Consider the following 12,163-nt stretch of genomic DNA (forward strand, 5'->3'; position numbering starts at 1 on the left):
CCAAAAAGGTCAATTTTGTTAAACACCATTTTAAAAAGGCAATCTTCCTTTGGAAATATTGCACTTACTCATTCCCTCACAATTCAGGTCAAAGAGCTGTCATCGTAACATGCCTCATAGTCCTTAAATACTTGAGAAGAAACATGTATACAGAACAGTTCCAAGAACTTACGATTGTAATTTCGTCCTTGCAAAACGCTATGGCTTCAGGTTGCTTGCTTGGAGGGAAAGCTGCTTCAAAGGCATCTTTTGCTGCAGATGCAGCTGGTGTGTACGTATCACACTGAGCCATTAGCCAATAGCCCATTAAGCTTTTCAAATAAGGAGCCAAGTGTTTTTTTACTTTAAGGATAAGTTTTTCAAAAGCTTGCTGTGTGGCTTCTCGAACCCGGCGGTCATGATCCTATCAAAAATATAACATGGTTTAAAATAGTTCTAGCCCATAAAAACAAATACAAACATTTCTGGATATGCTATGATGACCCACTGAGAAGAACTCACCTATGTGCAGAGCTAAACAAAAATCAATAATTATGTGAAAAATTAATTTCTCCTTTTCTCCTTTTCCCCATGAGATAAAAATAACTGTATTCAAGATAGAGTCAAAGCTAGGCCTTGAATAATTCAGCAATTCATTCTCATTCTTCGATAGCAAATATATAAAGAAATTAAGCTGTCAAAATTTACTATGACTGGAAAGTATCTGGGTAATTCTCTAGTAATGACCTAATTTCTGAAAACAAACACTCTCTATACACTTTACACAACCCAACATAATCCAATCTGCATAACAATGCTGCCATAACATTTCATAATCCTCACTGAAAATGAATCATATAAATTTGATAGTCCCTATGACCTCAACAAAAAAATATACAACAGAAATAAACCAGTAAAGTCTCAATACTTACAAGTGAAATTTTGCAGAAAATTCTTGGCCAGTACGGGAGAACTCCTTTTACAATTTCTGTATCTCTCTCTGTACACATGATTCCAAATTCTTGCATAGCCTAAAAGTAAATTAATTATTAACATCGTTAAGGATCAACAACCATAATATTGGTTATTGATTATATTTACTCTGTTCTAGAAGCTTAGCCTATTTTATGTAATATGAGAATACACCGTTTCTGTTTGTGCCATATGGGACTAATCTGAAGAGTTCCTTCACAGGCTACTATGATAGAAACTTCTCAGTTTTTAAAAAACCAAAATGTATACAAACAAAAAGCCCCATTTAAAATTATAGGGTCAAAATTACATCCTCTAATGGGAAAAACCGTAAAGCCAGAATTCCAAAGTGCTTCAAATAAATGTAGAGCAACAAACTAATTTATAAACCAGAAGATAAGTGTAAACTAAGCTTAAGTCTACATGTCAGAAAAAAGTACAATAGTAAAAGAACTTCTTAGTGATAAATGATTCATTTTTCTTTACACAAAATACAGACATTTTAACAAAAGAATTGTAACATTTTAACAAATTAAAATGTTAAAACTTGCTTTTAATTTTGTTGTGACATCTTTCTTAGAAAGTTTCCGCAGCACCATTCGGAAATCAGAATCCACAAGACTGTCAATTTCTTCAGCTCCTTGAATGGCAGGAACATAGCCTAGGTCACTCTGAGATGTTCCAAAACCAATAAATCCAGGCACTGTTCCCTGTTCTTTGGCAAGGAGTTCTGCAGCCCGGCCACTGTTTGAAGGCTGATAAGAAAGTAGGGAGAAAAACGTCAGAGGCCAAGAGAGTTCAAAACTTAACTTTGAGTTCTTTAGAGCAATTCCTTGACAATTCCCACAGTGGAACAAGCTTTGATTTGAGGACTTTTTTTTTTCTAAGCTAGATTTCATCTACTGCAACGTGCCCAAAGATGAATGTTTCTGTCATTAAGAACATATCAGTAATGATCCTAGGAGCTATTTCCTGGTTTCCTAAACATCAAAACAATGTATTTTAAACTGTGGATACAATCCATCACTGGCTCATGATATCAACTTAATGATCCATGACAGCAGTTTAAAGAAATAGAATAAAATTTTAAAAATGAGAATGTATCACATATGGTAAGAATAAGTACTGTTTTATGAAACTTATTTCCAACTTTTGTATAAATAGTATGTATACACATACTGTGTAATGACGTAAAATTAACTCACAAATGGATTACATCTTTTCATTCATCCATTCATTCAATAAATATTTATTAAGCAACCATCACTGGATGTCTAATGATAGCTGCTTCCAGACTAGGAACGCCTTGAGGGCAGACACACTCATTTCCACATACCCAAAGCCTAGCCTAACCTCTTTGGGCTAAAACAGTTACAAATTACATTATTATAGACATAAAAATCAACACAGTGGTCAGGATATAAGACAGACGCCTTTGTTTTGAACCACAGTCAGTAGTTTGTTTGACTGATACATAATATAGAAGCTTCCTAATTCTAGAAGTTAAGGGATTAGTTGTTAAAGAAAAAGAAAATATTTGACCTACTGAAAGAAATTAACATGTTCATTGTGATCTAATAAAAAAATGCCTCAGTTCAATGTCCAGGATGACATTACAACCCATCTAAACTCATCTGTTTCTTATTTCTCTATAAGAACGTTCGAAAGGGTTACCCAAATGTGTGATTTAACTTGCTCATACCTAGCAAAATTGTGTTTTGGAAATTCATTTGTCAAAAAATAATCTGGACTACTTTCTAAACTGAAATGAGTGACCAGAAATGAAAATAACGGCCAGAATTACTTTTCCCCCCCAAAATAGTAGCATTTAAGACTAATTTCAAAAAAGCTTCTCTATTTTAAAACTTTATTAAAATGAACTAACATTATTCAGTTCACGTCTCTCAATGTCAGTACATGAATAAAGAGCTACGAAGGAAGTTAGTGAATTACAACACAATTCTGGACACTAAATGACAAGACATCAGAATTTTATCTATAATCTCATTTGTAAACAGTTTTATCATTAAACAAAATAATGAAATAGTATTAAAAAATTATTGCTAACAGCTAAAAAGAGTCAAGGCTGAATTCTGAACTGACCTGAAATACCAGAGCTGACAGTGATACTAACTAGGTGCAGAAGAAAAGGTATCAGATTTCTAGTTTCCAATTCAAAAGTAACAAATTATTTTTTAAACATACTAATTGTATTTTTTCAAGGTCTACTTTGTATTTAAAATATAGTTACTGTTTCTCATTACTTGCGCTACTGTATGTTAGATGCTTATACCCACAGTTCAAAAATTAAGAACTTTGATTCTATTTCTAGCAGTTAATTTTCTCATACTACACCTACTTCATTCTTTTGTGCCTGGCTTCTAGAGATATTTGATGTGGCAATCCTGAGTCTACAGTTTAAGGACCAGACTCAGAAGACTTACAGATCTTTCACCACCTGCCCTTAACCTTTCCCTGTGTTATTTCCCGCCACTCTTTTCTTCCCTTGTCCCACTTCCTCCTCCCCTCTCCTAATTTTGCTGCCGCCATTTGTCTTCTACTCTCAAATTGAATTCAAGGCTCCCTGAACATGTCATGCCCTTTTACAACTTGGTCTTTGAGTAATTTTTTCTCTCTGCCTGAAAACCCTTCCTTCCTTTTCACTGCCTGACAAACTCCTACTCTCACTTCAAAACACACTCATGTTTTCAACAGTTGCCTCCCTCAGATCAATCACCATTCTTTTCTGTTCTCCCACTTTCTTTTTATTCATACTGGTATCATAATTCTTTAATATATTATAATTATTTGCTTACTTACCTGTCTCTATCATCAAACTGATAGTTCAAGAATAGGAGACATTTGTCTATCATCTTTGAATACGTGGCAATCAGTATTCAAAGTCTTCTGTTGAGTGAATGACTGCCACTCTAAGTTCAAATCTCAACTCTGCAACTTCCTGGCTACATGAGCTTATTAATTTTTAATTAAATGAGCAAGTTAATTTCTCTAAGCCTAAGTACCATCATCTTTACAATGAGATAATAGTAATTAAATGATTACTTGGGTTGTCGTCAAGATTAAACGTTTTTTATACCACCACTAGAATAATCGATTCCAGCAAGAATCATCAAAGGATGCTAAAACCATTAGGTGAAAGTTTGTGAGAGAAGAAGTTATTCCCTGTCAAACTACCACTCCACATACTATTTGTTAAGAGCCAATGGAAAGAGATACCTTTACAATGGACATCAGCTTAAGCAAGTGATTAAACAAATACCACCAATAATGGGACAAACAGGCATCATGTGCCCTAAGGTGTGATGCACTGAGAAAGACACATCATCTACAACACATTCCTGTCAAAAATCGTTTAACCTGAATCTAGTCATAAGGAACAATTAGACAAATCTACATTAAGCAAAAGCAAGTGGCCTAGGCCCTTCCAAGAAATCCATGGCATACAAGAACCCCTCTACAAAGAAAAGGTACTGGGAAACTGTCTAGATCTAAATGAGAACTAAATGGAATGAGTGATTTTTGACTGGATCTTGGATGTTTTTTAAAATGCTATATCTAAAATAAAAGTTATAGAGAACATTATTGAGATGACTATAGAAATCTGAATACAATAATGTATATTATTAGACAGTAGTATTATAATGAATTTAAATTTTCTATGTTATAATTGCTCACAGTTATGTAGAAGAATGGCATTGTTTTTAAAATACACATGTTGAAGTATTTAGGAGTTAAGTGTCATGATTTCTGCAAGAATTCTTATATGGTTCAGTAAAATACATATATTTAGAGAGAGAAAGCAAGAATGATCAAATTTTAACAACTGATGAATCTAACTAAAGAATATATGGGTTGTCACTAACCTTCTTGCAACTTTTCCTCATATTCAGAATATTTCAAAACTAAACATTGAAAACAAATTTTAAATTCAAAAAAGATTAAATGAGAATGAAAGTAAAGCGCTCAGCACAGTACTGGCACAAAGTAAGCTACTATTATTGTTGTTGACATTATTATTACCTTTCAAAATAGATTAAGTGACAGATCTAAGAAGATGTGGTACTGAAATCACTAGAATTGGATCAGAACCAGGAAAAAAAGTGAAATGTGCCATTGCAAACCTAGTGCCATGAAAAAAAAATTCACTATAACGTCCGTAATCGTATAAGTTTCATCCACTCTTGGGTTTTCTTTAAACTAGTATTTAGTGAAATTCTCCTATATACCAGTCCTTGTTCTAGGCTCCGAGGATAACAGCAGCAGATAAAAACACCTGCCTTCATAAGACTTATATCCTAGTGAAGCAAGACCGTAAATGAGGCGAGATGGTCAACTACATAATATGTTAGAAGTCCTAAGTGCAGTGGAGCGAAATAAAGCAGGAAAGAACAGGGCGTGGAGGAGGATTACAATTTAAAACAGGGTGATCACAGAGACCTCACTGAGGTGTCTCCAGCAAAATTTGGAGCCACCTAACAAAAGAGCGTCGGGGTGCCTGCCAGGCAAGATCCAGGCTCATTGAGGAGGCCAGTCTGGCTGGATGGAGGGAGCAAGGAGGAGGGAGTTGAAGATGGGGCCGCAGATGGAAAGGGGCGAGGGGCAGACCACACACCACGAATACCACTGTAAGGGCTTTGGCCTTGTTTTACCCCGAGGGATATGGGGATTAGAGATGTTATAACATGTTTTTGGGCAAAGAAGTGACAGAATCCAAGACAGCATGCACACCAGGCTCACTTGAACTGCTTCCCACCCAACTCCTTCGTTCCCAAGGCCACCCCCGCTACCCTGGCCAGGTAACCTTCCAGTTGAACCGGACAGTGAACCATTTCTTAACGAAAATTGTGTGGTGAGGGAGGAGGCTCGGCTGGGGACAGCTCTGGCATGGAACACCTTTTCTCTCACAACTCCTCAATCTGTTCAGAGATGACCCACCCCGCCCGCGGGGAAGCACCTCCAACAGGGAGGTCACACTCGACACGCAAACACACGCCTCCCCACAGCCGCGCTCCACACATCCTCCAGCCGCGCGCGGGCCGGAGCCAGCAGCTACGAGGCGAGGACTCCCCGGTCGGCCGGGCCACCCGCCACTCACCCTCAGGTTCCCCTTGGTCCGCTGCTTGTTCTTCCCGCCCATGGTCGGGGTCTCAGCCGCACTCTCAGCCCGCTGATCCCGGTTGATACGGCCGGGCCACAACTTCCGGCCCCTCGCGCCGGAAGAGGGCCCACTGGGACGACTTCTCCCGGCCCACCCCTTCCGCCACACACCCTGCCCACCTGCCGCCCCACTTCCGCTCCCGCCTCCCGCCGCGTCCCTAACGATTCGCCTCCCGCTACGTAACAATTAGAGCCCCGCCCCTCCGGGTGACGTCATTCATATCCAGTAGGAAGCCAGGCATTGGACCCGTGGCGCCAAATCCTGCCTTCCGCGCTTTCAATTGGCAAGAGCCGTATGAGAGGCATTTTCACACAAGGGTAGCAATAGAATGACGTGGTTGTGGATGTAGGAAGATAGGAAAATGTTAGACCTTTTAAAATGCAATCATCAGCATCATTTGGGCATTTGTTAGAAATGCAGACTGTAAGGCGCAGCTTGGAACTATTGAATCAGATTCTGCATTTTAACAAGATTCCCAGGTCTTGTTAAAATTTGAGAAATAATACGCTAGGCAATATTCTCTCTAAATCCCTCCCACACTTTTTTTTAATCAAAAGTGTTATGAATAGCTTTTACAAAAGAGGATAATGTGGCAGTCTCTATTAAAATTTGAAATGTACAGATCTTGTAACTTCAGTGATTTTGCTCCTCAGAAGGACACTAGAGAAACAACCACATGTTGCCGGTTATCGTCTCTCATGTCCACACATTCACCCTTTTGTACTCGACTCCGTGGTGTTGAGGCTCTGCAAACCATTTCTCTTTTATTCAACTGGCTTCCGTTAGATTCTACCAACTCAGGGGACTAGAAGGAGAATGAAAGACAAGAGGAAAGAGAAGGGACTTGCTCCATTCTGTTGGCATCATCCCAGCAGCAATGCAAGTGGTTTAGGCAGCGGTTGGTTTCAGTCTCCATCCTTTTGTCAACAATCACACGATCAGCCTTATTGCGCTCCTCAAGGGTACCAGCAGCTGCCAGGCATCGAGGGCCCTCCTCCTCAGAAGTCTGAGTCCTGGCTCCATGGGGCCCCTCTGAGCTCTTAAAACGCCAATGGTGCCCCCTCCTTAGAAGTATGAGTCCCAAAACCACCGTGGTCCCTTCTTTGAACTCCGAAGGACCAGCAACAGACAGGCACCACCCTCTTCATAGGCATGAATGGAGCCCCAGCTTTTCAGGGCCCTCCTCCAAGCCTGAATTAAATGAAATTAATTTCATAGAATTTAGATTCTAATTACCCCAACCTCTTCTTTCCTTCCTTCTTTTCCTAGCCCTGGGGATAGTAGCTGCTGATGCAGTGATTACCTGTATGTTACCTCAGGATTCCCAATGCCACCCTTATTACCCAGTAGAGGTAACCTTCCAGTCAAACCCGACAATGAGCCATTTCTTAATGAAAATTGTGGAGGGTGTGCTTGGTTAGGGACAGCTCTGGCTTGGACCTATCTGTCATGTGTGCGTCCCCGCAGGCGGGGTGGGTTATCCCTGAGCAGATTGGGGAGTTGTGAGAGAAAAGGTGTTCCAGTGTCTATTCTAACTGGATGGTGCTCATGCCATATTGGTTGTTAAATATGTTGACTATTACCGCTGACCACAAACTTTCTTGCATCTTCAACCCTAGTTTTTTCTAGACCTTTTCAGGGAACAAAGCTTTTAAATATTACTTTAAAAAATCTATGTACACACACAAATATAATTAGTTCATACTAATTATAGTTAATTAGTTCATACTAATCAGTTCATACTAATTTTTTTCAGTTCAAATTTATAAATGTTTTTTCAGCCTTTTTCATTTTATGTTTGTATTTAGTTTGTCTTAGTTCCTATCGATGTTAACATAGTTATATATTGCTTTTTAAATCAAGGATGAATTTAGAGAAAAACTCATCATTTGTCATGTAGATATCGGTGAGTTTTGACAAATGTATATAATTGTAACCACTGCTTAAATTAAGATATAGAACACTTTTATCACTCAAAAGATTCCCTCTGTACCTTTATAGTAATCAATTATTTGATTTGAATTCAGAATAGTAGTACTGATGTTATTATATTATAATTACTGAAAATACTTTAAGATTTAAAAAAAATTTGAATAATAGTTACAAGTTTTGTCTCCTGAAAAGGTATAGAAATAACGGCATATTTAGTTGCAAGGGGCACCCCTAATGCCCAGATGGTGTTCTCTAAGTACTATTTTTCAATGAGAGTGTTGGAAAATGGCTGTTACCACACCTGGGACAGAAAATGTATAGGATGTATAGATGTATAGAAAATGAATAGGATGAGTCTGGAATACCTTATCATGCATGATGCATAATGAGAACATGTCAAAGGATCCAGGAGACAATTTAAAGGAGGTCTCACTGGCCAAAGATGGGACAATTTGAGCATATAAAAGAATAATATCCACAATTTGTATATCTAAAATGTATATACTAAAATCCATGGCTTCATAATGATAATAAATAAGAAAAACCAATTCATTGGCCATGTTGGAGAATTCTAGGGAACCAACTCATTATTCTGAAAACTTGTAAATAAAGCAGAAGAATCAAACATTTATCCTGTCTTCTCTGTATGAACTTTACCTCAGGGTAACACAATAGTTGATGGGCGAGAATTGTTCTTAATGGTATAGTTTAAGCTAATGAATGAAGGAATGATAACTTTAAAAAATCATGACAAATATGGAATCTTTATGTCGTACACCTGAACTAACATAATGTTATATGTTAATTATACCTCAATAAAAATAAATAAATAATGGATCTAGCTAATTATCATCAAAGGTTACTAAAGTCATTAAGTGAAAACCTGATGGAGAACTTTAAATTTGGTGGATCAAGCTGACGTCTGATCAACCTAACAGCTTAAAAAGACTAGTGATGAGACAGTATGTATCTCCTGACGTAATGTTATAGGATACTAAATACCTATGAGGTATTCTGTCAAAAAAGTTAAACTCAAATCTAATTGAGTTTCTAGATCTAATAGTTTACAGAAAATACAGGCTACAGAGGGACATACTAAACAACAGTGACATAATCAACAAAATCCATAATGTAGGAAATTCTACAAGACAATCAATCAGTTTCACTGACAAATGTATTGCAGAGTAAGAAGGAGGAGAAGGGGAAGAGGAGGAGGAGGAGAAACAGGGAAGGAAACTGACAGATTGAAAGAGACTGAAGAGCGGCCGGCCCAGTGGTGCAGTGGTTAAGGTTAAGTTTGCACGTTCCATTTCTCAGCGGCCCAGGGTTCGCCGGTTCGGATCCCGGGTGCAGACGTGGCACCGCTTGGCACACCATGCTGTGGTAGGCGTCCTACGTATAATGTAGAGGAAGATGGGGACGGATGTTAGCTCAGGGCCAGTCTTCCTCAGCAAAAAGGGGAGGATTGGCAATAGTTCGCTCAGGGCTAATCTTCCTCAAACACACAAAAATAAATAAATAAGAAATAAATTTAAAAAAAACAAATGAAAGAGACTGAAGAGACATATCAACCAAATGCAAATGTGGGTCTTGTTTGAATGTTGATTCAAACAGTTAAAAAGTTATGAGATAAGTGGGGGAATATGAACACAGATTGGAAATTTGATGACACTAAAGAATGGTTGTTAATTTTTAAGTGTAAGAAAGGTATTTTTGGTATGTTAAAAAAAAAAGCCCTTATCTTTTAGAGCTACACATTGAAGTGTTTACAGGTGAAAAGATATGACGTCTGGAATTTGCTTCAACAAATCCAGTAGAGTAAGGGAATAGGAGCAGAAATTTGAGTGTATCTATACAATACTCTCCAGGCTACTCTGACACCATACTTCCAGACTTTTCCCCCCAATCTTCTTTTCCTCAGTTTCCTTTGATGACTCATTTGCCCCTAGCCAGTCTGCAAATATTGAATATTGCAGTCTCTCAAGATTCAGTTCAAGCCGTTTGATTTCTTCATCCATACACTCTACCTAGGCAATTTCATCCATACTCACAGCTTGTTGCCCAAATTTATACCTAGTTCAGATCTCTCTTTACAGTCCAGACCTATGTATATAACTTCTGATAGAAAGCTTAATTTGGATGTATTTGGGGCACTCAAATTGAAGTCCACCAAAATGGAATTAATTATTTTAATCCCAAACTTGGTTCTCTTGTATTGTCTGTCTTGGTGAAATGCACCACTATAAATCCAGTTGCACAAGCCATTCTTGTAAGAATAGAGCTCCCTATCACTCGCTCCTACCCATTTCAATAAATTCTCAAATCCTAACATGTTAACCTCCTATATAGCTCTCAAATTTATTCACCTTTCTCCATCTCCATCACCACAGTCTAAGGCAAGAATCATTCATGGGCAATAGCCTCCTAACCGGTTTGCAAATATGCATTCCCCCTTCAATCCAGCATCTGTGCTGCAGCCAGAGGAATCTTTTTAATAAAAGTGGCCTGTAAGGTCATATATTAGATGGCCCCAGCCCTCCACTCCACCTTGTCATGCCACTCTGCTCATTACGTACTTGCCAAACATGAGCCATACTAGCCTTTTTTAGTCTCTTAAGCATGTCACAGGCTTTCCAGCTTCAGGATCTTTCCTAAGGTTGTTTTTTGGGGGTGAAAGGCACTTTGCCATTCCATCTCTCCTTTCTGAGTCCAGCTTTGTTGGGTTCTGCGTATATACTCTCATGGGTTGCTCTACTTATCAAAATTGAAAATAACTAATAGTCTCAATAGATGTCAAATGACTTCCTCCTCAACTGGAATGAAAACTCCATGAAGACCAGATTCACCTTTATCTGTTCCAGAGCGGGTAGTTAAACAGTTATTGAATAAATAATGATGATAAATATTAACAATAGATTCAGGGAAAAAACAGCATTCAATTACCGTCATTCTTGATTGTTTTTCTGTAGTTCTAACTAATACAAAAATATATATAAAACAAATAAATGGCATTAATATTGAAAGGGAGGCAACAGGATTATTATTTTCAGACAATGCTTGTCTACTTCAAAAACACTAGGGTATCAATAGAATAAATATTCAAAAGAGTAAAGTAGTTTAGTAACGTAGTCAGACATTAAATAAATATCCAAAATAATAAAGGTATTGATTTGACCAACAATAGCAGTTAGAAAATATAATAGAAAAAAGATGCTATTCCAAATAGCAATAAAATACATATCAATAAGAATAAAATAATACAATTTATATTTAAAAACCCCACAAAACATTTACTGAGGGGCATAAAAGATAAACAGGGGCTGGCCCCATGGCTGAGTGGTTAAGTTCATGCACTCCGCTGCAGGTGGCCCAGTGTTTCTTTGGTTCGAATCCTGGGTGCAGACATGGCACTGCTCATCAAACCACACTGAGGCAGCACCCCATATGCCATAACTAGAAGGACCCACAACGAAGAACATACAACTATGTACTGGGGAGCTTTGGGGAGAAAAAGGAAAAAAATAAAATCTTTATAAATAAATAAATACATAAATGGAGAGATATCTCATGTTTCTGGACAGAAAAATGAAATAATAGGAAAATGACTAGAGATTGTGTATGTTAGTGGTTCCAAAGACAAATTCTAGATTCATGCCATCTGAGTTTCTAGCCCAGCTCCTCTACTTACTAACTGTGCAAATTTGGACAAGTTACTTAACCTCTCTGATCCTCAGTTTTACCATCTGTGAAGTGAGATAATAATGTACGTATCGAAGGACTGCTGTAAAGAGAAATGAGATAGTCCTTGAAAAGGATTTTGCACAAGGCCTGGTAAGCATTTAATACATGTTAGCTATTAGTAGTATGGATATTAAAATACCTATAACTTTAACATAACCTGAAGTCTTAATGAACTTTGAAAAAATAATTTAAAAGTCTATCTGGAAGAACAAAGAGAGCATCAAAATGATATTTTTGGTAAATAATGCTGAGAGGAATTTGTCCAATCAAACAGTAACATCTATTTTGAAGATATAAAATAATAAACGAGTTCTAAATAAAAGACCTAAAGATAATTATCAAATCCAAAATACTTAAAAA

General features: G+C 37.7%; 1 protein-coding gene across 1 annotated transcript in view; it reads right to left on the reverse strand.

Annotated features, from left to right (window-relative positions):
* Positions 1-6,232, reverse strand: part of LTN1 (listerin E3 ubiquitin protein ligase 1) — a 53,886-nt gene extending 47,654 nt beyond the window's left edge. Inside the window, exons 1-4 of the mRNA XM_014866315.3 lie at positions 6,068-6,232; positions 1,503-1,706; positions 912-1,010; positions 173-403 (exon numbers count right to left, since the gene is read on the reverse strand). Of these exons, the coding sequence (XP_014721801.1) occupies positions 173-403; positions 912-1,010; positions 1,503-1,706; positions 6,068-6,109 (576 nt within the window). The 5' untranslated portion in view covers positions 6,110-6,232. The remainder of the gene's footprint in view (positions 1-172; positions 404-911; positions 1,011-1,502; positions 1,707-6,067) is intronic.
* Positions 6,233-12,163: the final 5,931 nt, after the last annotated feature.

The sequence above is a fragment of the Equus asinus genome, chromosome 18 (genome assembly GCF_041296235.1).
Source record: "Equus asinus isolate D_3611 breed Donkey chromosome 18, EquAss-T2T_v2, whole genome shotgun sequence".
NCBI lineage: Eukaryota > Metazoa > Chordata > Mammalia > Perissodactyla > Equidae > Equus > Equus asinus.